Genomic DNA, 27,316 nt, shown 5'->3' with positions numbered 1-27,316 from the left:
ATAGACAGAAACAAACAAACCACCTATCACTCTGCAACATGCATTTTCTTCCTAAATTGAAAAGCAGAGGCCGCTCCTGCAGTTTGTATTTCTGGCTAAATGGACCATGGGATTAATGTAGCCAAGATGTCGATTTCCAATATCTCTCTCTCTCACTCTCTTTCGGTCCGTTGTGCAGCGGGCAGAGGCCAGGGACACTCAGCAATCTATCCTCATTTAGGCCTGACTCCTCATCCCAGCTCGCACTTACAGACGCTCACACGGGACACGGAGACGCGGGGGTCACCTTCACTCCGGAGGAAGGGAGGGCGACTTCAGAGGCACGACCGACTGTGTCCAAGGCCTGAGCGCACTGCCTTATCCGGGGCCTTGAGATGGGCCTCTCCCTTAGATAAGCGCGGGGAGGAAGGTACGACGAGGACTGAGAACACTAAGGAGTACCAGGGGACTGTCAGGGAGCTGATAGTGAGGCGACGCCACAAGGTCTTTCTCTGGACTGTGAGAAAGTCCAGCGTGGAGCCGACTGCCCGTCTCACCTCGGAAAACATGTTCTGGTTCAGTTAATTAAAAACCCAGTCATTTTTCCCTATAAGCGTTAAGCAAATGTCACATATGAAGTGTTAAAAGGCACAAAGGAGGCTCAGCAGCTGTGTGGTAACCTCAGACTGCAGAGCAACAAAATCTACATGAAAAGACCTTTGTGTTTATAAAGCTGCAGATGCATACCATAAATGCTCTAATACAGGCCTTGGCCTTTATTTACTCAATAAAGAGCAAAAAGAGATCGAGAGGTGAGGAAAGCACTTCCTTGGATACGTAGGACCTCAAAAGATACTTTTTGGAGCTGTCGCCGCAATGCTAGGAACAGCCAAACAGGTCCAAAGATTACTCAAAGATGTGCTAGCGGCTCGCAACACAACTCCAGGTATCTTTTAATGAGAGGCCAACTTTGTAACATGGTAACACATAATGCATTTTAGATGGTGTTCTTCTGGGGCACACATGGTTTTGGCCTAGTTTTACATATTTCAAAGCAACTTCCATCAATTAGACCTTTTTAGACCCAGTTTAGTCCTGATTTGACCGTGATCTTGGCCTGGCAGTACTTGGAAGATCAAGTGTGAAAAGTTGCCACTGCAATCCGTCTTTTTAATCCTTAATATTGTTTGTTTTTTTCCCCCATTTTGGGAGAATGTATTTCTGGAGCCAGAGCTCGAGGGCTTCAAGGAGGCACTGCTGAGTTCCTGAGGGATGAAAGCGAAATTACCGGTTTAATACACGGTTACCTGAACAAAAAAATCCCTTTTTTGTGTTGCATTGACCATCAGAACCATAAGATAGAGTGAAGTTGATTATGGTCTTTGTAATTAATTAATCGCAATCTAAGCATCATTTATTTACGGGTTGTCTTCATTTTTTAGAGGTATATTTTTTTGTATTTTCCAACATTTTAACTTACTCTAAGTGGAGATGTGAGGCCTGTGTGATCATTTCAAACACTTCAAAGATAAAGGTATAATGTGTCTCTTTGGACACAGAGTCACAGTTGTAAAAGGGGTTAGGCAGAATAAGTCTTGGGCTTCGTCTGAAACCATCAAATCATAGCCTCTAAGCACTAACACTAGCAACTAACTCCTTAACCTTTCATGGGGTCGACTGTTAGATCTGTGCAGTTAGTGAACTGGACCTTCAGCAGAATTTGCACAATCCGTCCGTCCTTAAACAGGGGAAAGGGAAGTGACATCACCAACAGCTGCTTTTCTTCTTCTTTAAAGTTATTGGTGGAGTGGCTTGTGGGATGGCACATAGCTCCTAATCACCGGTTAGTTAGCATCAGGGGTCCCTATGCTAAAGTGGCCATGATAGTTAGCATCAGGGGTCCCTATGCTAAAGTGGCCATGATAGTTAGCATCGAGGCTCCTTTTCCTAACTACTTCCTAACTGACAGACCAATTCGGAAGCAACTTGCCATGGCGGACGCTGACGCACATCCGGTTTGGCTTAAGAGCTCTTAGCAATTTGATGGTTTCGGAAGGAGCCTTGGCTTCAGCCTAAACCGCTTTCGGTCAGGCATCATTTAGATTATATTCTGAATGTACGTAGTTTCTTATTGTATAATGTCTAAGATCTTTGGAAAACATGTGACATGTGATTTAAATGTTCATAATGACCGAAGAAAATAAATTAACTAAAGACAATAGCCATTTGATTTAGATTGTCTTGACCCAAGACATTGGAAAATGATCTTTTTAAAGGGACTATACAGAGTTTAAAAATGTGAAAAATAAGAATTCCTCCTCCTACATGTTCCAGCCATGTCCTAATGTGTAGAATGAGCTCAGACCTGTTCACCACAACTGCCTCTAAAATCCTGCACTGTCACTCAGAAAGTTATTTGGGCCCGAAGTGCCGTCATGCACGAGCTTAATATAGAGACTGCAGTTACGCGTATGACCTGAGGTGGCAGTAGTGAGTGTAAAATGACCAACTTGCATCTAGTCCCTTAAAATAAGTTTATGTTGGTGCTTAACTGTGAGAATAAACAAGTTTCACTGGAAAACTGTATTTGGCTTTACGCTGTGTTTGTCCCTAAGCTTCATGTCTGTGTCGCTAAAGTAAAGTGTCATCAATGAATCTGAATTAATCCAAAATAATAATAGAATAATACATTTCATAAGACCATTAATTGCTTATTATTATGCTAAATCAGTGCTTTGTATCTTTTTTGTCTTTATCAATCAGATGAACAGCTCTGCCGCAGCTCGCAACAGGCATCAAAACTTGGAATTCAAAATAATAATATTTGCGGCAATTATAGCAAATCACACAACTATCAGACAAACCAGAGCACGATTAGATATTTTCCCTCATTTCCTGCGTCTCTCCTTAGACACAACAAACCGAGACCAGCGGCTCTAGTGGTGTCTTTTTGTGGCGAGGTTAACTGTAGTCGGAGAGGTCATATCATAGGAATGTGCGCTCAGGGCCAGTTTCATTCATGTGTCCACAGATAATGAATGGGCCGGCAGCGGAGCGAGACACAATAATAGGTGGGAGAGAGAGAGTAGGGGGAAGCAGGATAACCGCGATATCGTAGTAGAGATGTTCATGTGTAGGCGACTGGACTGGGATGATTGATTTATCAACATTAAAGGGACTATAGAGAGTTTAAAGGAATAGGCCACCGTATTTAAAAAATGATAGAACAAATCATTAAAAACTCAAGAAAAATGTGACAAAAATGTGACAAAAATTCAAGAAAAATGTGACAAAAATTCAACAAAAATTCAACAAAAAATCAACAAAAATTCAACAAAAATGTGACAAAAATTCAACAAAAAATCAACAAAAATTCAACAAAAAATCAACAAAAAATCAACAAAAAATCAACAAAAATTCAAGAAAAATGTGACAAAAACTCAACAAAAACTCAACAAAAATTCAACAAAAAATCAACAAAAAATCAACAAAAAATCAACAAAAGATCAAGAAAATGTGACAAAAATTCAACAAAAATTCAACAAAAATTCAACAAAAAATCAACAAAAAATCAACAAAAAATCAACAAAAATTCAACAAAAAATCAACAAAAAATCAACAAAAAATCAACAAAAATTCCACAAAAAAGAAAAAAAAAAAAGAAAGAAAAAAAACATACAAAAGGTGACACAACGCAGCAACAGCGCGAGGAAAAAGGTCAGTTTTGTGGGTCTTAGCTTTCAAATGAGGTGTCACACAGCCAAAAGAGGACAGAATGCACTTGGTTAAGGCGGGGGGTAAAAGGCTAAAATATGTAGTTGTGGAAGTGTCACAATTACGCTAATTTGGGCCAGGCTGGTCAGAGTCCAGGGCTGTTTTTCAGTCCCAGTCCGCCCCTGCTGATATTTATCACAGAAATGAGTGCTGCATAGTGGTAGAGGTACAATATATCATATAAATGCCTATACTTAACTTTGGAATGGCTAAAATAGCATGATACAGATCCTTTAATATGGAAGGCGTAGTTACACATTTGGCCTGAGGTGGCAGTAGTGAGTATAAAATGGCTAACTTGCATCTAGCCCCTTTAAAAAGGTTTTCTATAGCTCATTTGGTGGGTATGTCTGGCTAACAATTAAAGATGCATAATCTAAATACTGAGTCCCCCAAAATTACAGCTTTATCACGTTAAATTCTGTTATGTTTCATTTACTGAACAAAAAGTTGCTATAATAATCAGAGGAACAGGCTGAGGAAGAGAAACAGCGAACACTTCGAAGGCAATATTATGAAGAATGAAAGAGCGTGAGCCTGCAGGGACACTGGGGATCACCAGATACAAAGCGGAAGAGAAAAGTTGATAAAGATGTTATTAAAAGATGAAGTCGCGGAGTTGGACGCGCGGAGTGGCCCTAAAGTGTCAGTGACAGAGAGCGGCGCTGCACAGGAGCTGTTCATAGAGTTAATGGAGGAGCAGGTTCAGCTGAACACACATAACATCCATAATTAATCAGCTTCATAAATAGGGCTCTGCAGCGCACACACAAGGGCTTAGACACAGACCTCATCTCTCAAACAGACAACTCTATTACTATACAAACATGTGAATGCACATAATCAGGCGGAGACGTGGACGCGAGCTGCAAACGGGCGGAGAATTAAGAAAGTGAAGAGGCGCTGTGCATTATTCAGCAGTAACTCGTTTCCAGATGGCTGCAGTGGGAAGCGAACAGAGCGGTTTTACAGTGTCTGGACCGCTGAGTGTGACTGACAGCTGCGCTCCTGCTCCGGGTTTGTGCTTGTGTGCTCTGTCAGGTGTGTGCCTCTCTGCAAAGCTCCTGTGCACATGAACAGTCTCCCAAGAGCTGCTCATTAAAAATGAGGAAAAGTTAGAAGGCGCGCAGCATGAATAAATGAGTGAGTTGCTGTGACGTGCTGTTGTTTCTTGGAGCTCGGTGGGAGTGTGTGCTGCTCACAGTTGGTCTTGGGCAGGTTTTTGTGCAGCTCCTCTCGGTCGTCTTCGTGCAGGATGGTGTAGACGCTGGTGTTGATCAGCTCCTCCTGCCTGTACTGCAGGTACTGCGTCACGTTGTCCGACACAAACACGATGTTCCCCTCACGGTTCACCACGAACAGGAAGCCGTCCAGAGCCTGAGGGCAAACGGGGAGGAGAGTTTTTCAATTCGATCAAGAGGCAGAGATGTGGTGCACCTCTGCACTCATGACTCATTTTACAAGTCAGGGACTCATGACCTGACTCAGACGTCAAACTGAGGACTTGGGACTCGACCCGGATTAGGACCTTCTGAAGGGCAGTGATTTATGACTCGAGGTTCAGGCAACAGGACTCAGACTTATAAACCAAGGAAGAACTGAGACTTGACTGATTGACCTCTGTATATACTTTTACAAAGAAACCTTTAAATGATCGTTTCAAGTTCAAATGCACCTCTGACTTGGACTCGGTTTCAGGTCATAGTGATTCAGTTTGGACTCCGACTTTATTCTAATAACTTTGACTTGGTCTCGTGCTCGAACAATGAGGTCAGGACTCACCTGCAACAACAGCGGCCCCAGATGATCCTTATCGATGACCCCTTGACCAGTAGAAGACACGTCTGACTTCTGCACGTCATCATCACTGGATGAAGCTTTGCCTAAAACAAAAAAGATCAAATAAGGTGAAGTTTTTGTTGGACGGCGCATAGTGCAATAATACATCAACCTTGACATGGTCATGAGGAAAAAGTGTTATTCTGAACTTCAGCCTCTCTTGTGCTGCTGCAGTTTAATGTTAGATTAAAGGTTGAATGAAGAAATAAAGGCAGTTTGTAGTAGATGGATAAAAGACCAGTCACACATTTACACAAATGTTTCCTTTGGATTAAAGTGGTGGTTATTCATTACTTAAGCCTCACCAGCAGGGGGCAGTGCTTCTCAATCTTCTTTTATTATTAATTTGTATAAATTATTTTTATTTTGGGGGCAATAAGGTAAAGTCCAGCAGGGGAGACAGGAGGAGAGGCAGGTGTGGCAGCATCAGCAGCCCCAGTGATGCTTTATATTTGGTAGGAACAGGATACAGTGACAGTGAGACAAGACAGGAGACGAGAAAATTCAAATTTTAGTGCTAAATATTGTGAAAAAAACAATATAAACACTACAATAGTATGATTTAATTGTTATGATTGTCAATGGCTTTCAGAAGAAGCAATGAAAATTAATCCCTTTGCTATAAACTGGGATTTTACTCTTGCATTCAGTTGATTAATATGATTAAAATAAAGGAATAAATACAATAAAATGATTAGACACTGAAAATGAAAGTAAACTTGTGACTTCAGAAGAAAGCAGTGAATCTTTAATCTTCTTTATTTTTAGGTACATATGTTTTATTGGACAGGTCAGCTCAGGGTGAAGGGGGTGACGAGCAGGGAGAGACATCCAGCAAACCGTCGGAGCCGGGACTCGAACCCCCGACACCGAGGAAAGGCTGGTTTTTCCGTCTCGCCTTAAACCGCCGGACAATCGGCCGCAAAAAACCAACACCGAAATCTGACCGAGCGCCAAAACAAAACAACAACGGCCCCGGCGAAATGATGAAATGAGCAGAGCCTGGCGGAAAGTGGGAGCGCGGAGAGGAGCAGGTAAACGCCGTGTCATTTCTGTCTTCGCCGCGTAACTATGGAAACGTGTCAGCAGCCAGTCAGGCCCAGCTGCAGCCTCTTCCCTTCGCCGAGGAGGAGGAGGCAGACACGGAGTCAGGCCGAGACTAAACCGCCTTCGAAATAACACGAGTGTAAAGTGTATTTGGTGTAAGAGTTTGTATAATTGTTACTCACTTCGATGGGAAAACACTAGTGGAAGTAATGAAAGGCCTGCACCTGATTTTTTAACTCAAATCTATCTTTTCTGAGAGCGCTCTGTGGCGTCTGCAACTTTATTACGATTTATAGCGATTGTAAACCCGGAAGTATCGCTGACGCAGGTAGTGTGATGGAAGTGTAGCAGCAGCAATAATAAAGAGCCTAAACCAGGGGGCCCGGGGGCTAAATCCGGCCCTCCAGCACAGAACCTCATTCACAGAACCCATTTTTAGGGATAAATGGGAGAAATACTGTTAATACACCCAATTAGGTCATATCATGCACAACTCTGGCATTTGTAGAAAGAGCACTGGAAAAATAATGAATAATTTTAAGGAAGTAATGACAGAAACCTACATGAATTACGAGATTCAATCTAAAGTTTGAGTAGATTTGGTCTGGTCTTAGATCAGCTAAAACATCTTATCCCCATATCCCAGTCATTATTGTCTTAAAGGAATAGGCCACCGTTTTTACATACTGAGATATGTTCTTACCTAACCTTAGACGAGTTAATATATCCCCGTCTGGTCTTTGTCCGTGCGCTCTGTCACGCAAACGGAGCACATACGCAGCCTCTCCCACATGTCACACAGCTCCAAAAAAGCTCACGATAGAAGCTACCAAGCTCTTCCACGTTTTCCCTATTCAAATAAAGTTACGTGAAGTGTTTTCATGCGAAGTATATTTACACAGAAATGTAACATGTCGATTTTATAAGCAGATAAAAAGGGGAACTATATTGTGAGGCGTAATGATACGAGGAGCACAACGTCCGCGCAGTAACTCCTAAAGACTTCCCCCGCTCACTTCCGTCAATAACCTTTAAAAAGTAAAAGTTCATTTGTCTGATTTCAAGGTGGGTTTTATGCTCGTTCCATTGGCATGTGTATCTTTATCTTAGATTAGTCCAAACAGACTCAAATTCAACATAAAGAACCTTAATTCAAGCAATTTTAAGTCATTTATCTCATTTAAGATGGTAATTTTTCCAGTGTGGTGCTTTACTTTGGCCTAAAACTGGTGGCTTCGGCCCTCGGTCCATTTACAATGAAAAAAATTGGCCCTCCGTTAACAAACACAGTGAGGAGGCTGTCCAGGCTGAAAACATTGTTGAAATCCATGCAGTAATCTTCACTTTACTGTGCGGATGCCAAATTACTCCTGGTATTATTACGCCTTACAATATAGTCCCCCCTTTTATCCGCTTAGAAAATCCACATTGTTTAATTTTGTGTAATTATACTTTGTAGTGGAACACTTCACGTAACCATATTTAAATAGGGAAAACGTGGAAGAGCTTGGTAGCTTCTATCTTGACCTGTTTTGGAGCTATAGTGGAGAGAGGGAGAGGCTAAATGCTAACGCCGTCTGCGCTGTGTTTACGTGACTGAAGGCACGGGGGAAGATCAGACAGGTCCTAAAGAACTCGTCAAAGCTAAGGTAAGAACATATCTCAGTATGTAAAAACGGTGGCCTATTCCTTTAATATAGAAGGTGCAGTTACACGTATGACCTGAGGTGGCAGTAGTGAGTATAAAATGGCGAACTTGCATCTTGCCCCTTTAAGTTATGAGGAAAATCAAACCTTCTTTTTTCTGCAAATTAATTGATATAAAAAGAAAAATGACCCTCCTTTTGCTTTTGATATTTTAAAGCTAAAACAAATAAAGAAAACTCTGAAACTATTCCCTCGGATTCTCCAACAACAAACTTTTGTCTGCGTGTGTTTCAGGGTTTTGCATCACGCGGCTCCTATAGCGCGGGGCCACTGACCTTGCTCCTTGATCTGCCGGATCTGCCTCACGGTCTCTTTGAGGATGGCACATTTGTCCGGCTTCACGTTGAAGCTGTCGATGTCGCTGAGGTTCGCAGAGATGAGCTCGGCCAACTCCTCGATGTATTTACTCTCCTGCTCGCGGCGCTTCCTCTCACACCTGCAGGCACCAACAAGCAAGTGTCACACACATTTATCAGGATTTATGTTTCTGCTATATGCTATTTTTGTTTATTTAGTCTTGTTTATTGTTTAAAGCTACTGTTTATTGCTTTTGAGTGTGAGGCCTGTTTCACTTTTTCATTTTTCATGAGGGAATTAAATCAAATGAAGAGTCTGGTTCACTATGTTTAGATTTACACTGTTGTGGGATTTTTGTGGAGAGCACACTGCAAAAAGAACCCTTCTAAAAACAAGGGAAAAAAATCTTAAAATAAGACGTTTTGTCTTGTTTGAAGGAAAACATTCTGCCAATGGGGTCGGCATTTTTTTCTTGCTAAGAATTGTTTTTCCTAGAATGTTTTTCTCATCATAAAACAAGAAAGAAACACTAAATTTAAGAAAATAAATACCTAGAATTAAGCAAAATGTCCTCAGAAAAAGGAATAATTTAAGGAAAACATTCTTATTTAGTGAAAAATGGGGGTATTTTACTTAAATATTGCTTGATTTAAGTAAAATGTAAAATGAGCAAAATATTCTTAATAAATACTATCTCCATGATGTGGAGCCAGGCTGATGGTCAGAATCACCTGCTGGAGGATTCACCTATTGTACATGTTTTTAGTGGTAGACACGGGGAGAACATGCTCCACACAGAAAGGCCCCGTCCTGGTGGGAATCAAACCCAGGACCTTCCAGCTGTGGAGCTGAGGCTCTAACTGCTGTGCCTCCGAGCCGCCCACTTTAAAGAATGGAATGTATTATCTCTCTGTGAGAATCAGTTCTTACATTAAGAGTTGTTGTGATCTTAGTTATTCTTAAAATAAGAAAAATATTCTTTGTCTAAAACTGAAGAAGATTCAAAAAGTTTTACTTTCTTGTTACAAGAAAAATTAGCATGTTTTTAGCAAATATATCTGAACAAGAAGTGACCAGATTTTATTTCCTAAAATAAGATTTTTTTTTCTCAAGAAGACTTTGCTCAGCAAAACATTATTACTTTTTAGGGAAAAAATAAGAACTTATTTCTTAAAGTAAGACAGTTTTTACTTGCTAAGAAGCCACTTTTTGCAGTGCATGAAAACCAGTGTTAATTTAGACAACATATTTTTATTTAGTTTTAGTCTTACTCTTTTGATGAAGTAATTTAATTTTAGTTGAGATTTAATCAAAGAAATATCTTCAATTTTAGTCTAGTTTTAGTCGTCTAAATTTGCATTTATAATATTCATTATAATCATATTTAATCAAGGTTCTTTGCTTCATGGAGCTGCTCCACATGAACAAAGCTCAGAGCTGATGTGAGGCTCTTCCTCTTGGATGATTTTAGTCTCTCCTCTTCATTTTTATTTAGTCTTACTTTAGTCGACTAAAATATCTGGACATTTAAGTTTTAGTCTCATGAAAAACGTTTAATGTAGTTTTTTCAGTCGTCAAAAACATCACTTTGACTAAAATTAAGACTAAATATTTTAGTCGACGAAATTAACACTGATGAAAACTATATATTTTTGGAAAGCTTATGGTGCAGGTGAAACTCGTAAAATTAGAATATCATGGAAAAGTGCATCAGGTCAGTGGATCAGCTGCAACTGGTTGTCCCAAAAACCAAGCTCAAACTTGGGGGAGATGGGGCCTTCTCTGTCCCGCGGCTGTGGAACCAGCTCCATCAGAGATCAGAGATCAGACAGGCCCAGTCTCTCCCTGCTTTCAAATCTCTCCTAAAAACGCACCTTTTTTCTCTGGCGTTTAACACAAATTGATGGTGCTGCTGTTGTTGTTGTACTTTTTTCCCTTATATTTTTACTGTAAATATTTGTATCTGTTTCTGTACTTTGGCCAACTGTACAGTTCTTAAAGTGCTTTATACATAAAGTTGGTATGGTATTACCTTCTGTCATTCAACTTAAACTGTGAAACTAATATATGATCGACTCATTACATGCAAGTGAGGTATTTAGCCTTTATTTGTTATAATCTTTATTATTATGGCTCAACTTGTAAAAACCTCAAATTCAAAATCTCACTATTAGAATATTGTGAAACTGGACTGTAAGTCATAATCACCAAAATTATAACAAACAAAGGCTTTACATATGTCACTTTGCATGAAATGAGTCTATATCATATATTCGTTTCACATTCGAAGTTGAATTACAGAAATAAAATAACTTTTGGACGATATTCTAATTTTCCGAGTTTCACCAGAACACGGAATGAGAATAAAAAACGCTTCCATTTGCCCTAATCATTTGGTAAAATTGCGCAATTATACAATTTTTCTATTAGAGTAAATGGGGAGTTCTGGTCATCGCTACGGCAACGCCATGAAACACATGACAAGGGATTCATTGAGTTTTTGACGGGAATGACCAAATGGAATTCTCTGCCAAATTTCGTAATTTCCACCAAACTAAGCAAATGGAAACATTGTTGAGAAATTGCATGAACCTGAGTAAAGGTGGATCCAACCTAGTTATATAATAAAAACATATTGATGAGCATGTTTTCATTGTTTCATTCAGTATCATAAATCCATGAATTCCTTATATTATAACCAGACAGGGCTTTGGTCAGCGACACTAAAGAATTGTAATACAAATATGAACAAATGGGAAATAACCTGGAATCCTTTATTGAAATATATTGAATGCTAACTTGTTGGCTTTTTTTTTTTTTCTCCAATATATATTTTTCTACATATAAATCTTTTTTTTTTCTTTTTTTTTTTACTATAATGTTTCCTTCATCATGTTTACACGTATTTGTCTCTGTATGATGGTTTCAAATACTTTTTACTGTTATACTTTTGTATAGTTATGAAGGTGAAATATATTTATTTTTATTTTTATGTTATTTTTAACTTTCCTGTTTTAGTGCCTCCGTGTGAACGGCTGAGGGGTCCCCAGGAAGTGATCCAGCGACTGCTTCCTGGGCTCCCTTGATGCTGAGCAACATTCATCCATCTTGTTACGGACCGGACCCTCTGCTGATCCGGAGCCAGTGCAGGATGGATGGATATATACAATATCCGAGTATTCTCTCAAATAATGTAATGTCTCTATAGATACAGACGGCAACTCGTCATAGAAGGGGGTGTGGCTTCACCGAGGGGGAAAATAGAATCTTTAGATTTTTTTATTTTTAACACAATTTTTCACTGTTTTTAGCCATTTTCTGGTGGAATATGACATACAAATGAAGTCAGGTGTAAATCGGGCCCATATGGATATTTACTCACAACAAATTGTTCAGTGGAAGCAAAAAAACAGCAGTTGTAGACAAAGTTTAGATTTTTTCAAAATTGTTTTCCCCCTTAACTGTTTTCAAAAATTACCATATATGGGCGATTCCAGAGATGCCGTCTGTATCTTAAGGGGGAAAACAATTTTGAAAAAATGTAAATTTTCTCTAATTATTCAAAAACTACTTTAACAAATGCTGAAATATGAATATAGTTTCTACTAAATAAAGATACAAAGACATGGGGAGGAGCAAAGTGGTTCAACAGCCCATCAATACATGAATAACGGAGAATGCTAACATAATGCTACATGTTAGCATCGGGCTAATGCTAACGTTAGCTAGTGCTTGCTACAACTGCCGTTTTTTCACTTCTACTGAACAATCTGCTGTGAGAAAATATCCATATGGGCCTGATTTACACTTGACTTTATTTGTATGTGATAATTAAGTTGATATTCCACCAGAAAATGGCTAAAAAGAGGGAAAATTGTGTTGCTCTAAAGATTCTATTTTCCCCCTCGGCGAAGCCACGCCCCCTTCTATGACGAAATGCCGTCTGTATCTATACCAGTGTGAGCCTTTAGTTTGAAGTCTCGATTGTAAATTCAATAAATATATTTGGATAATAAAATGTATACTGCAAATGGCTAATAAAAAAAAATAAAAAAAAGAATTGTCCTACAGGCGGACTAAATATAGCCCACTGGGAGGAGTCAGCTTGTCCCTGTCCCACCTCTCTTTACTCAACCTGTTGATGAGTAATTTGTTGTTCGGTGAGTTTCAGTCTCAACTGTCTGAGTCTATATTAAGTCCGGCCGTGGGCGCAATTCTTTACTTTTGCTGACGAAGCTTCTTAGATGAGAGATGAAACTAACTGCAGAGTACGGACGATGACTCAACAACCCTCGTCTAGAATTAGCAACTCCTGAACGACTGAAGTTTTACACAGAGAGACATTTATCACAGGGGCGGCCAGAGGGGGCGCTGTGGTTTTAACTGCAAATAGAGAACGGATCAGTGAGGCTCTTGACCCCCACCTGAACTGAGCACAATGTCTCAAGTCTGGCTTTACCCAAATCTAAAAGCGCCTTGAAAAAAGTGTCAGAACAGCGATGAAAACGAGGATGAAAACGAGGATGAAAACGAGGATGAAAACGCAACAAAAAGCGACAAAAAGGCAATTAAAAAGCAATGAAAAACGGAAAAAAAAGGGGGAAAAATGTGCCAGAAAAAGCAACAATAACACAATAAAAAAAATGCCAAAAATGAGATGAAAACATGACTCAAAAAAGCGGGGAAAAAGCGATGAAGAAAGCAAAAAAAACGTGACCAAAAAATGTAAAAAAACAGTAAAAAAGAGACGAAAACATGAGTGATCAGTTTCATAGGTCTTAGCTTTCAAATGCGGCGTTACTCTGACCTATAGCTCCAAATAGAGAATGGATCAGTGAGGCTCTTGACGCCCACCTGAACTGAGCACAATGTCTCAAGTCTGGCTTTACCCAAATCTAAAAGCTTCTTGAAAAAAGTGTCAAAACAGCGATGAAAACTCATTAAACAGGCGACAAAAACACGATTATAAAGCAATGAATATGGGAAAAAAAGGGGGGGAAAATGCGCCAGAAAAGCAACAATAACACAATAAAAAAATGACAAAAATGAGATGAAAACATGACTCAAAAAAGCAGGAAAAAAAGTGATGAAGAAAGTAAAAAAAAAAAAAAAAAACATGACCAAAAAATTAAAAAAAACAGGCAAAAAAGAGACATGAGTGATCAGTTTCATAGGTCTTAGCTTTCAAATGAGGCGTTACTCTGACCTATAGCTCCAAATAGAGAACGGATGAGTGAGGCTCTTAACCCCCACCTGAACTGAGCACAATGTCTCCAGTCTGGCGCTACCCAAATCTAAAAGCTTCTTGAAAAAAGCGTCAAAACAGCGATGAAAACGAGGATGAAAACGCAACAAAAAGTGACAAAAAGGCGACAAAAACTCATTCAACAAGCGACAAAAACACGATTATAAAGCAATGAATATGGGAAAAAAAAGGGGGGGGAAATGCGCCAGAAAAGCAACAATAACACAATAAAAAAATGACAAAAATTAGATGAAAACATGACTCAAAAAAGCAGGAAAAAAGTGATGAAGAAAGCCAAAAGAAAAAAAAAAACATGACCAAAAAATTAAAAAAAAAAACAGGCAAAAAAGAGACGAAAACATGAGTGATCAGTTTCATAGGTCTTAGCTTTCAAATGAGGCGTTACTCTGACCTATAGCTCCAAATAGAGAATGGATCAGTGAGGCTCTTGACCCCCACCTGAACTGAGCACAATGTCTCCAGTCTGGCTTTACCCAAATCTAAAAGCTTCTTGAAAAAAGTGTCAAAACAGCGATGAAAACGAGGATGAAAACGCAACAAAAAGTGACAAAAAGGCGACAAAAACTCATTAAACAAGCGACAAAAACACGATTATAAAGCAATGAAAAAGGGAAAAAAAGGGGGAAAAATGTGCCAGAAAAGCAACAATAACACAATAAAAAAAAAGACAAAAATGAGATGAAAACATGACTCAAAAAAGCGGGGAAAAAAGTGATGAAGAAAGCAAAAAAGAGACGAAAACATGAGTGATCCGTTTCATAGGTCTTAGCTTTCAAATGCGGCGTTACTCTGACCTATAGCTCCAAATAGAGAATGGATGAGTTAGCCTCTTAACCCCCACTTGAACTGAGCACAATGTCTCCAGTCTGGCTTTACCCAAATCTAAAAGTTTCTTGAAAAAAGTGTCAAAAAAGCAACAAAAACACGATTATAAAGCAATGAAAATGGGGGGAAAAAAGTCAAAAAATGTGCCAGAAAAGCAACAATAACACAATTAAAAAAATGACAAAAATGAGATGAAAACATGACTCAAAAAAGGAAGGAAAAAGTGATGAAAAAAGCAAAAAAATAAATCTAAAAGCTTCTTGAAAAAAGTGTCAAAACAGCACTGAAAACAAGGATGAAAACGCAACAAAAAGTGACAAAAAAGCAACAAAAACTCATTAAACAAGCGACAAAAACATGATAATAAAGCAATGAAAATGGGAAAAAAAGTTAAAAAAAATGTGCCAGAAAAGCAACAATAACACAATAAAAAAATGAAGAAAATTAGACAAAAACATGACTCAAACATGATGCAAAAAAACAACAACACATGACAAAAAAATTCGAAAACCAGGCCAAAAAGAGACGAAAACATGAGTGATCAGTTCCATAGGTCTTAGCTTTCAAATGAGGCGTTACCCTGACATATAGGCTGTGACCTTTAAGATTTGGGTAAAGCCGAACTGGAGGAAATGCGCTCGGTTAAGGGATAAGAGGCTAAAGTTCAGCATTGTGGTAAACTGTATTTTATGTTTATTTGTTACAGTTTAGTAATATACTTAAAGTGAAAATCAACTTAACTACTGATCCCCCCCCCACAGAATCCCCGCCCCCCCAAAAAAAAAACACCCCAGCCCCTGCACCATGAGACGGGGCAAACCAAGGAAAGAAAACAGGTTGTAGCAGACAAATGGAAAGTTGCTGACGGCACAAAACAAATCATCTCATCCACACGGCTTGATCAGCGCGGTGATAACTCCGATGAGGCCCGGGATAATCTTAAACCCCCGCAGAGTTCACACGAGGACGCCGTCTTACAGCGCGGGACGGTCCTCTCTCCGCTCTCCCCAACAGTGACCCAGTGGCCCAGTTTAACCCCCGCGTTCTGCAGACTCACCCCAGCCCTGGCGTGTCGCACGTCGACAGCTTGCGCTTCCGGTTCTCTGAGCTCAGAGGCTCCATGGAGTTCTCCCCCAGTCCGCTCATTGTGCGCACATATCAGCACCTGCAGGGGGAGACAGAGAGCGAACGCCAGAGTTAGCACAGGAGAAGCTGAGTAAGCCATAGATTTCACAAAATATAAGAGACTGCAGTTGTTTCCCCAATTTCACACAAATAATACAGTTTGGGATTTGATCTTGATGTAAACAGTAGGTGTGTAGGATTCCCCTTCCATTGTGGCTACACTGAATGAATAAAGAGTAATGATGATAAAATAAAATAAAGAATAAAAGAGAAAATTGTGGCATTGTGACATGTGTATGTGTGTGTATACATGTTTATATGTGTGTATGTGTATATATGTTTATATATGTATATATGTTTATATGTGTATATGTTTGTATGCGTATATATGTGTATATGTTTATATGTTTATATGTGTATATATGTGTATATGTGTATATGTGTATATGTGTATATGTGTATCTATGTGTATATGCGTATATATGTGTATATGTGTATATATGTGTATATGTGTATCTATGTGTATATGCGTGTATATGTGTATATATGTTTATATGTGTGTATGTGTATATATGTATATATGTTTATATGTGTATATGTGTATATATGTATATATGTTTATATGTGTGTATGTGTGTATGCGTATATATGTTTATATGTGTATATATGTATATATGTGTATATGTGTGTATGTGTATATATGTATATATGTGTGTATGTGTGTATATGTGTATATGTGTGTATGTGTATATATGTATATATGTATATATGTGTATATATGTTTATATGTGTATATATGTATATATGTGTATATGTATGTATGTGTATATATGTATATATGTGTGTATGTGTGTATGCGTATATATGTTTATATGTGTATATGTGTATATATGTATATATGTGTATATGTGTATATGTGTATATATGTGTACATGTGTGTATGCGTATATATGTGTATATATTTAGATATTTAGATATTTTTGGGAGAAAATCTGATGAGAAAAATGAGAAAATTTAATATTAAATGAAAAAAAAAAGTGTAAGTTGGAAATATCACATATAATTCTCTAACTCGGTGCCTCAGCATTAATGTTTTGGGAGGTGGTAATAACACGTTGTAAAACAGTGAAAACAAGCTTTCACTGTCATCGCAAATCCATGGCACCGTGATGAACACATTCGAGTGTAGATCAGCTCCAAATGAAACCGGTCTTACCCGAGTGCATTTTCTCCAGTTCAGCTTTACCTGAATCTAAAAGCTTCTGGATGAGAGTCTTTCGGCCAGTGTAGCGCCTCATTTGAAAGCTAAGACCTACAAAACTGATCTAAACGGATCGTTGTCCTCGCGTGGTTACTGTGTTGTCAGAACTTTTTTTCCATCACTTTTCTTTGCCGCTTTCTGCTGCTTTTTTGCTGCATTTGTCACTTTTTTATTTGGAACATTTTCATTGCTTTTCTGAGTTTTTTTTGTTGCTCTTTTGCAGCTTTTAAATCACATTTTGTCACATTTTCATTGCTTTTTTTGTCGCTCTTTATGGCTGTATTTGTTGCGTCTTCCTCTCCTTTTTTTAGATGCTTTTTTTCTAGACGTTTTTAAATTTGGGTAATATGATAAAATATTTGCATGACATCTCATTTAAATCATGAAATGGTCACAGCAACATGGTCGGATGTTTTTTATGATATTTCACATTTTATGGGACCTGTAATGGCATTGAAAATCAGACAGTTATTTATAGATAATATAAATATTGAGCTTTACGGAGAGCCATTTGCTTATTTGAATAAACCGAGAGATCTCCAGCTGAAACATCCAGCTCTCGCCGGACAGCGAAAGAACACATCAGGATAAACACAGATAAATGTGTATAAATCATGCAAATAAAATCCTCTTGGCATGCGGCGGCACATATCAACATGTCTAGTCTTCCGCCTCCTCTCCCTTTGAGAAAACACTTGTTTTTGTTTGTACAGTACTGTGGCGCTGATGCGTATGGTACACCCCCTTCCTGCCCACACTCGGGATGAGCCGTGTCTCTCTGATGATAACCCGTCTGTATCCCACAATGCAACACACTCTCTCAGGAAGTGAGTGAGAGACGCTGAGCTCAGTGTGTGGAGGCGAAAAAAAAGGCAGAAACAGTATGTGGCGCGTCGTTCACCAGAAGTGTTTGGTGAAGAAGTTTAAATAAGGATCGGATAGAAGGGTCTTTATTGTCATCGCAAAATTAATCACAACGAAGTTCATTTTGAGAGCAAACCTCGAGCAGAGCAGCATGAAATACAAGAAACAGCAATTACAAATCTGTATAAAGGACCTAATCCAGCTTTATTTTGGACCTTTTATGTTTTGTTATGACGGAAACAAGTCATAAAACACTAAACTAGGACTGAATGATATTGAACAACTTGCGATTTGCGATACTGCTGTGAAATATCGCGATAACGGTATTATTAGGATATTTCAAAAAACCATTTCAACTCAATATGTTCCATTCTGATTAAACACAAATCGAAAGGCACAAGTTCTTCAGCAAATTGTGTAGAAAGAAGACTTGAAAAAGACCAAAACTGAGACTGAGGCAAACAGGGCCGGACTGGGACTGAAAAAACAGCCCTGGACTCTGACCAGCCTGGCCCAAATTAGCGTAATTGTGACACTTCCACAAATACATATTTTAAGCTCTTACCACCCGCCTAAACCAAATGCATTCTGTCCTTTTTTTGGCTGTGGAACACCTCATTTGAAAGCTAAGACCCACAAAACTGACCTTTTTCCTCGCGCTGTTGCTGTGTTTTTTTTTTTTTTTTTCATTTTTTGTTGAAGTTTTATTGAATGTTTGTTGAATTTTTGTCACTTTTTGTTGAATTTTTGTCACATTTTTGTTGAATTTCTGTCACATTTTTGTCCCATTTTTGTTGAATTTTTGTCACATTTTTGTTGAATTTTTGTCACATTTTTGTTGAATTTCTGTCACATTTTTGTCACATTTTTGTTGAATTTCTGTCTGTCTGTCGTGGCACACTGGACCAGCTCTATACCCTCCGTCGGGTACTCGAGGGTTCGTGGGAGTTCGCCCAACCAGTCCACATGTGTTTTGTGGACTTGGAGAAAGCGTTCGACCGCGTCCCTCGTGGTGCCCTGTGGGGGGTGCTCCGGGAGTATGGGGTCCGGGGCCCTCTGCTAAGGGCTGTCCGTTCCCTGTATGAGCAGCAGGAGCTTGGTTCGCATTGCCGGCAGTAAGTCAGACCTGTTCCCGGTGCGTGTTGGTCTCCGCCAGGGCTGCCCTTTGTCACCGGTTCTGTTCATTACTTTTATGGACAGAATTTCTAGGCGCAGTTAGGGGCCGGAGGGTGTCCGGTTTGGGAGCCTCAGAGTCTCATCTCTGCTGTTTGCAGATGATGTTGTTCTGATGGCTTCAACGAACCAGGACCTTCAGCACGCACTGGGGCGGTTTGCAGCCGAGTGTGTAGCGGCTGGGATGAGGATCAGCACCTCCAAATCCGAGGCCATGGTTCTCCACCGGAAAAAGGTGGTTTCCCCTCTCCAGGTCGGTGGGGAGTCCTTACCTCAAGTGGAGGAGTTCAAGTATCTCGGGGTCTTGTTCACGAGTGAGGGACGGATGGAGCGTGAGATCGACAGACGGATCGGTGCAGCGTCAGCAGTGATGCGGTCGCTGTATCGGTCTGTCGTGGTGAAGAGGGAGCTGAGTCGGAGGGCAAAGCTCTCGATTTACCGATCGATCTACGTTCCCACCCTCACCTATGGTCATGAGATTTGGGTAATGACCGAAAGGACAAGATCGCGAATACAAGCGGCCGAAATGAGTTTCCTTCGCAGGGTGGCTGGGCGCACCCTCCGAGATCGGGTGAGGAGCTCAGCTACCCGGGAGGAGCTCGGAGTAGAGTCGCTGCTCCTCCACGTCGAAAGGAGCCAGCTGAGGTGGCTCGGGCATCTGTTTCGGATGCCTCCTGGTCGCCTCCCGCGGGAGGTGTTCCAGGCATGTCCTAGTGGGACAAGGCCTCGTGGAAGACCCAGGACACGGTGGTGGGACTATGTCTCCGAGCTGGCCTGGTGTCGCCTCGGGGTCCCCCCAGAACAGCTGGAGGAAGTGTGTGTGGATCGGGAAGTTTGGGCATCTCTGCTGAGACTGCTGCCCCCGCGACCCGGCCCCGGATAAAGCGGAAGAAAATGGATGGATGGATGGATGTCACATTTTTGTCACATTTTTGCTGAATTTTTGTCACATTTTTGTTGAATTTTGTCACATTTTTGTTAAATTTTTGTCACATTTTTGTTGAATTTTTGTTGCATTTTTGTTGAATTTTGTCACATTTTTGTCACATTTTTGTCACATTTTTGTTGCATTTTTGTTCAATTTTGTCACATTTTTGTCACATTTTTGTCACATTTTTGTTGAATTTTTGTTGAATTTTTGTCACATTTTTGTCACATTTTTGTTGAATTTTTATCACTTTTTGGTTGAATTTTTTGTTGAATTTTTGTTGAATTTTTGTTGAATTTTTGTTAAATTTTTGTTGAATTTTTGTTGAATTTTTGTTGAATTTTTGTCACATTTTTGTCACATTTTTGTTGAATTTTTATCACTTTTTGGTTGAATTTTTGTTACTTTTGTTGAATTTTTGTCACATTTTTGTCACATTTTTGAGACCTATTTCAAGACATTCGCTACAGCCATTTTGAGAGAGCAATTTTATACAAGGCAGTTATTCTAATTCACTGCATTTACAGACCAACAGAAGGTTTCGCCATCATTGTAGTGTGATATAGACTGCTGCTATGTGACTGAAAAAAGCATAACACCCCCTCTTTAAGGCTGAATATGTGTAAATTTAAGTCCGAAAGAGGATCTTAGTGGCTTCTTGCGATAAGGATATTCATCACTTTCTATTACAATAACAACTAGAAATGCAATGGCTGCGCCATTGCGATTGACTGCGGAATTGCGGGAAGCGAATGCAGAAATTGCATAAACTCTTCAAATTGCATAAATTGCTTAATTTGCATAATCTAATTTGCATAAACTGGTAAAATGCATAAAATGTTCAAATTGCATGAATTGGTTATATGCGAAAATCCCTATTAAATTGCATTATAGTGCTTTAAAATGCATAAACTGTTTTAATTCCATAAAGTGGTTAATTTGCATAATCTATTTTGCATAAACTGGTAAAATGCATAAAATGTCATGTTGCATAAATTGTATAAACTGCATAAAGTGGTAAAATGCATGAATGGGTTCATTTGCATAAATTATGTAAATTGCATAAACTCTTTAAAAATCATAAATCCTAAATGGCATAAACTCTTAAGTTGCATAAACGGTTTAAAATGCATAAAGTGGTTAATTTGCATAAATTGTTAATATTGCATAAACTTTTATATTCCATAAACTGGTCAAACTGTTAAAAGTGCTTGATTGGCAGAAGCTGCACAAATGGCTGAAAGTTCTGGAGTCTCCCCATTGGCTGGATTCCCACATACACACCAATGCAAAAATTTCAAACTCCCGTATAAAAAAACTGGAAAACTGCAGAAGGCCAATTTTTACTCAAAACCCACAAGTTGCATAAGCTGAACATGCACAAAGTGCAGAAATTGCAGAAAATGCAGACAAAAGTGCAGAAAAGCATGGATTTCCGGCAGCCCCATTATAAGTCAATGGGAAAAATCTCCGACATTTTGTCCGATTGCGGAAAAAACGTAAGTTGCAGAAGTCCCAAAAGTAATAGCACCCTTCTCCTCAACATGCGGAACGTTTTGATGCATAACTTGCATAAATTGCACAAAGCATGAAGGTGCTGAAAGCTCTAGAAAATCGGGAAAAAGATGGAAGAGGAATAATAATAAAGAACATGAAAACCAATAATTGACTGCGGAAGAATTCCGCAGTCAATCAATAATCATATGTCGTTCATACTACAATCTTCTCACAAATCTGAATGCAATGGCAAATGGTGAACGCAAAATGAACTGAAAAAAACACAATCATCTAATCAGAAATAGGTTAAAACCATCTCTATCCGTCCCGCAGGCCGCTTTAACACCAGCCTCCATCGGACCGGCGTGTCCAGACCGAAGCCTCTAAAGGAGATCAACCGCGGTCACTCTGCTTCACCTCTCAGCAGCTTTACAGACACAGGCACGAGCGAGGAGCGAGGGGGGCAGGAGCGGGGCTTAGGTGAGGGAAGGACGTGTGCTCTCCGGTCCGGCCCGTGCGCGTGAGCGAGGCGCGAGCACGCACGAGTTGTGAGACTCCTCTACCCTCTTAACCTTCACAGCCGGAGCAGCGTTCTCATTCCATTGATTACATGGTTATCCTCTGACCGAAGCGCTGCCTCTCCTGCATGCCAAATCAGGGACCAACGACGGGGGAGCTCTTATTCAATCAACTCGCCTCCATCATCTCCGAATCCTTCTGCTGGGATCATAAGCTCTCCATTAAAAAAAGAAATCTGATTGCGTTCTTAGACGGAATATTTTCAAATCTCTGTTTTTTTTTCGGGCAGGATCACACCTGGTTTAAACAAGTAGAGGATGCGCACTGGTGGTGAGACGGAATCAATAAAGAGGGCGGTGCTTTCACGGGCTCCCCGAACTGCAGGAAATCGCGCGTGTATTCTCTTTCAAGGCGAGACAACAGGGGGATACTTACACATCTTCTAAAGACAACATGCCGAGACGCCGTGCTGTGAAGATGCCCGCTCCCTCCTCCAGAGTTTCTTTTCCTTCAGGTTTTTTTGGCTTTAAACTCGTCCCTCAGGTGGCCCCTGTCCGACTGTCTCCAGCTCTTTTGTCTGCTGCACAGTTTTCACCTGCACTTCTCAGGCTTCCTCTCAGGTTTCTCTACTCGTCAACAGGGCTGAGCGATACTTTTTCAGATACTAAAATATGATTCATCTAGAACCAGAAACAGAACAGTACTGTTTAGAATATAGTCAAATTTACAAAAATAGGGGAGTCTTTTGGGGGGAAAATGGGGGGAAATTGGGAGATATTGTGGCAAAAATAAGGGAAAAGTGTGTAGAAGAAATTGGGCAAAAATGAGGCAAATATACGGGGAAAATGGGGGGATAAAATTGGGAACAAATGGAGGGAAATGGGGAAAAATTGGGAAAAATTACGGAAACAAATTGGGAAAACAAAGACAAAATTGTGTAAAGTAAAAGAAAAAAAATGGAGAAAATGGGGCAAACATTGGACAAGTAAATTTGAAAAAATGGGGAAAAAATTGGGGCAAAAATGAGGCAAAAATAAGGGGAAAATGGGGGAATAAAATTGGGAACAAATGGAGGGAAATGGGGAAAAATATGATAAAAATGACGGAAACAAATTGGGAAAACAAAGAAAAAATTGTGTGAAGTAAAAGGAAAACAATGGGAAAAATGGGGAGAACATTGGACAAGTAAATTTGCAAAAATGTGAAAAAAAAATTGCAAAAATTGGGCAAAAATGGGGAAAATATGGAAAAAATGAAGGATCCCAAAAAAAAGAAAAAAATTGAGACAAAAATAAGACACAACATTTTGTAAAAAAAAATAATAATAAAAAAAAATAATAATAAAATGGGGCAAATTTAAAAAAACAAACAAAAAAAATGGAAAAATTGGGCAAAAATTGGGAAAAAGAAAAAAATATTTATTTGAGCAGAAACAACCATGTCACTTCCCTTCATGTCTCTTGACCAACAGCAGAAAAAAAATTAAGATTTATTTTGGTAGCTCCTTTCGATACTAGTACTTCTTAACTCTTTTACCGATACAATACTGGTATCTTTAAACAGCACTCAGCCCTACTCATCTCACAATCTCAAGTCAAACCCTTCAAGAAGACAAGATCATCAAAACTGAACATGGCAATATCGTTTGAATTATCCTAATAACGATTTGTAGTTTGTTTCCTGCACGTGACCCATCCCCAAACAGGGCGACCTGTCAGGAGCCGTGTCAGCGACCACAGTGCAACACCTGAAAACCCCCCGGAGAAAACCCACCCAAACAAAGGAAGTGCAAACTCCACCCACAGCGGCCCCCGTCTGGCCCAGAAAAACAAACCCACAGCTTAACACTTTCCTACTTTTGTTTGGCACTCAAAGCCCTGAACACTCATGCAAATCCCCATGAAGTGTCTTGCCCACGGGCTCAAAGTCAGTTAATGCTTCAAACTGCCAGCACTGAGTTCATGTAGGTTATGAAGAGTTTCTGGGACCACTTCCACACAAGAGAGAGCTTCGTCATTACTCAGATTTTGGATTTTGCAAATGAAACTACGCAACTTCAGGTGTTGATGAAAGAAAACTAAAACAAAGGAAGTCAGTTTAGCATTTTATTAAGCTCCAGTGTTAACTACACTTTTTAAAGGAAGCGCATCAGGAAATACACTGCCTGACTAAACATAAGGTGCCAAAACAAAAAAGTTACACACTTGAATTTTCCACTGGACGGCCTTTAGCTTTGACTACAGCGTGCAGTCTCTGTGGCGTTGTTTCAATGAGCTTCTGCAATGTCAAAAGATCCAGTGTTGCATTACTTTTTCACCAAGATCTTGTATTGATGATAGGGAGAGCATGACCACAGTGCAAAGCCTTCTCCAGCACATCTCAAAGACTCTCAATGGGGTCAAGATCTGGACTCTGTGGCCGATCCAAAACGTGACACCCACATCTAGCCATGTTTAAATAAAGGCTTTTTATAATCTCTACTTTTGGAGTGCCTCAGTTTGTTTGATTTGTTTTGCTGAAACGGATCCCTGCACTGAAGAGCACCCAAAAGACCAAGTTTATACAACTTTTTTACATCCAAGTAGCACTCAAGCCTCCCAATTTTTTTCAACTATGAGCCCCATGAATCCTGGCATTGTCATCTTGGAATATGCCCGTGCCATCAGGGAAGAAGAAATCCATTAACCACTTAACTTCCACTTTAGGGTTAGGGTTAGGGTTAACAATTATTTACATCCAAACCTCAAAGCGTATTGACTGGAGAGCTTCTAGCCTATATGTGCCAGTGTGATGTCTAATTTGAAAGCCAAGACCTTCTAGTTTCTAAAAATATGTGTGAGATCTGTGTGAGGGAAACACAACTTACGTTACATTTGCCGTTCTTAACCCTAATTATCCTGATTAAGGTTAACTAACCCTAACTGTAACGGACCATTTGATATTGAAGTATTTTGTAAATTTTGCAAAAATAAATAAATAAATAATAGCAATAATAATAATAAATAATGGAAAATGGGGCAAACATTTAAAAAAAAATAAAAAACAGGAATAAATTGGGCAAAGTGGGAAAAAGAAAAAAATACATATTTGAGCAGAAACAACCAGGTCACTTCCTTTCATGATCCTGGACCAACAGTAGAAAAAAAAATCAAGATTTTATTTCGGTAGCTCCTTTCGATACTTTCATTTTTTCGATACCAGTACTTTTTAAAGGAACAGGCCACCGTTTTTACATACTGAGATATGTTCTTACCTTAGCTTTGATGAGTTCTATAGGACCTGTCTGGTCTTCCGTAATAATACAAAGAGTAGTTTGGCATCCGCACAGTAAAGTGAAGATTACTGCGCGGATTTCCAACCACTCCTGGTATTATTACGCCTTACAATATAGTTCCCCCTTTTATCCGCTTAGAAAATCCACATTGTTTAATTTTGTGTAATTATACTTTGTAGTGGAACACTTCACGTAACCATATATAAATAGGGAAAACGTGGAAGAGCTTGGTAGCTTCTATCTTGACCAGTTTTGGAGCTATTGAGGAGAGAGGGAGAGGCTAAATGCTAACGCCGTCTGCGCTGTGTTTACGTGACTGAAGGCACGGGGGAAGATCAGACAGGTCCTTAAGAACTCGTCAAAGCTAAGGTAAGAACATATCTCAGTATGGAAAAACGGTGGCCTATTCCTTTAACTCTCTTACCGATATCACACACATGGGTATCGTTTAACAACACCCAGCCCTGCTCATCTTTGAAATACGAGGAAATGGGCTTTAAAAGTGAAAAGGATGGCGTGACCAAACTTGGCCTAAATGAGGAGAGCAGTAAAAACATGCAAATCATCTTTCAAAATGCGGAGCCGAAGCACCACCAGAAGGAGCCCATGTACCACCACTTGAGGAGACTCACCACTCCGGGCTAGAAAAGTGTCTGCGCCAAAGTCTCCGGTCTCTGCTCCGGCGCCGCTGATGCCCACCCCTTTCCGCCCGCCCCGCACTATACCCCATTGACAGCGCTCTCAAAGGGGGAGCTGCTCTAATTGCGGAGTGAAAGCGGCGGCCCCGGAGAATGGTTGATTAGAAGCCGCTGAATGCCCCAGGGAAATGGGTCACCTCCAGCCTGGCGCGGGGAGGGAGAAAGTCAATTACACGCCACAGGCACAGCGCCGGGTGTCACCAGCCAGGCAGCGGGGCGAGGCCAGGCGGGCACAAAGCAGCGGGGCGAGGAGGAGGCTGCGGGAGTGAGGTCATGGACGAGCCCAATGTGAGAGGAGGGGAACGGGAGGTGCAGTGCAGTGGAGGAGGAGAGACGCTAGAGGCGCTTTATCAAATGATTATTGATTAACTGTTAACCACTGGCTTGAGTCACTGTACACAATCACAATTTTCCACTCTTTTTAGCCGTTTTCTGGCGGAATATGAACTTATTCATCACATACAAACAGATCCAAATCTAAATTGGGTCCATATGGATGTTTATTCACAGCAGATTGTTCAGCAGAAGTGAAAAAACGGCAGTCGTAGCATTAGAATTAGCATGATTAGCATTCTCTGTTATTTATGTATTTATGGGCTGTTGAACCACTTTGTTCCTCTCCATGTCTTTGTATCTTTATTTAGTAGAAAACTATATTCATAATTCAGCATTTGTTCAAGTAGTTTTTGAATAATTAGAGAAAGTGTAGATTTTTCTCCAAATTGCTATGAAGCCTAGGCATTAATTCAACCTGGGAGACGATTTTCAGCATCGCATACCTCCAGCCAATGATCGCTTCCGAGAGGGCCACACCTCCACCTCAGCGTAAGAGCCGCACCTCCATAGCAGCCAATCATCGCCCTGGGTCCCGCTTTTAAGCCCCAGCAATCATGGTTCGTTCGCTTCCCAGCTGCGCTGCGACCCGCCTCCGCCCCATCTCCGCCTCTTCCATCCACGGCTTCTCCCTGCTGCAGCTTCACGGGTCTCCCATACCACCACCAGTGTCCAGGCTCCGGGGGAGGCATCCCTAACTACAAGCTGTTTATCCATACTGACTTTCATACATCGATGTTACCGCCGGGGTCTGATCGCCAAAACTAATATACATGTCAATAAATCTTCCTAATCGCTGCTTTTGTCTGAGTCTATACAGGTAGAATCCCCCCTTAACTGTTTTCAAACATGACCATAAATGGGCGATTCCAGAGATGCCGTCTGTGTTATTATTGTTTCGTATTCAGTG

The 27,316-nt window shown here is 40.1% G+C and overlaps 1 protein-coding gene across 1 annotated transcript in view; it reads right to left on the bottom strand.

The window, feature by feature from the left end:
* The window catches only part of LOC306964689 (nuclear receptor coactivator 3-like), a 127,430-nt gene that overhangs the window by 15,224 nt on the left and 84,890 nt on the right, over positions 1–27,316 (bottom strand). The window contains exons 3-6 of the mRNA XM_079558790.1: positions 15,792–15,899; positions 8,622–8,782; positions 5,536–5,636; positions 4,956–5,130 (exon numbers count right to left, since the gene is read on the bottom strand). Of these exons, the coding sequence (XP_079414916.1) occupies positions 4,956–5,130; positions 5,536–5,636; positions 8,622–8,782; positions 15,792–15,880 (526 nt within the window). The 5' untranslated portion in view covers positions 15,881–15,899. The remainder of the gene's footprint in view (positions 1–4,955; positions 5,131–5,535; positions 5,637–8,621; positions 8,783–15,791; positions 15,900–27,316) is intronic.

The sequence above is a fragment of the Gobius niger genome, assembly GCF_951799975.1.
Source record: "Gobius niger genome assembly, chromosome: 6".
In the NCBI taxonomy this organism is placed as follows: domain Eukaryota; kingdom Metazoa; phylum Chordata; class Actinopteri; order Gobiiformes; family Gobiidae; genus Gobius; species Gobius niger.
Note: the sequence above shows the minus strand (reverse complement) of the source record. Positions and strands in the feature narration are given on the sequence as shown.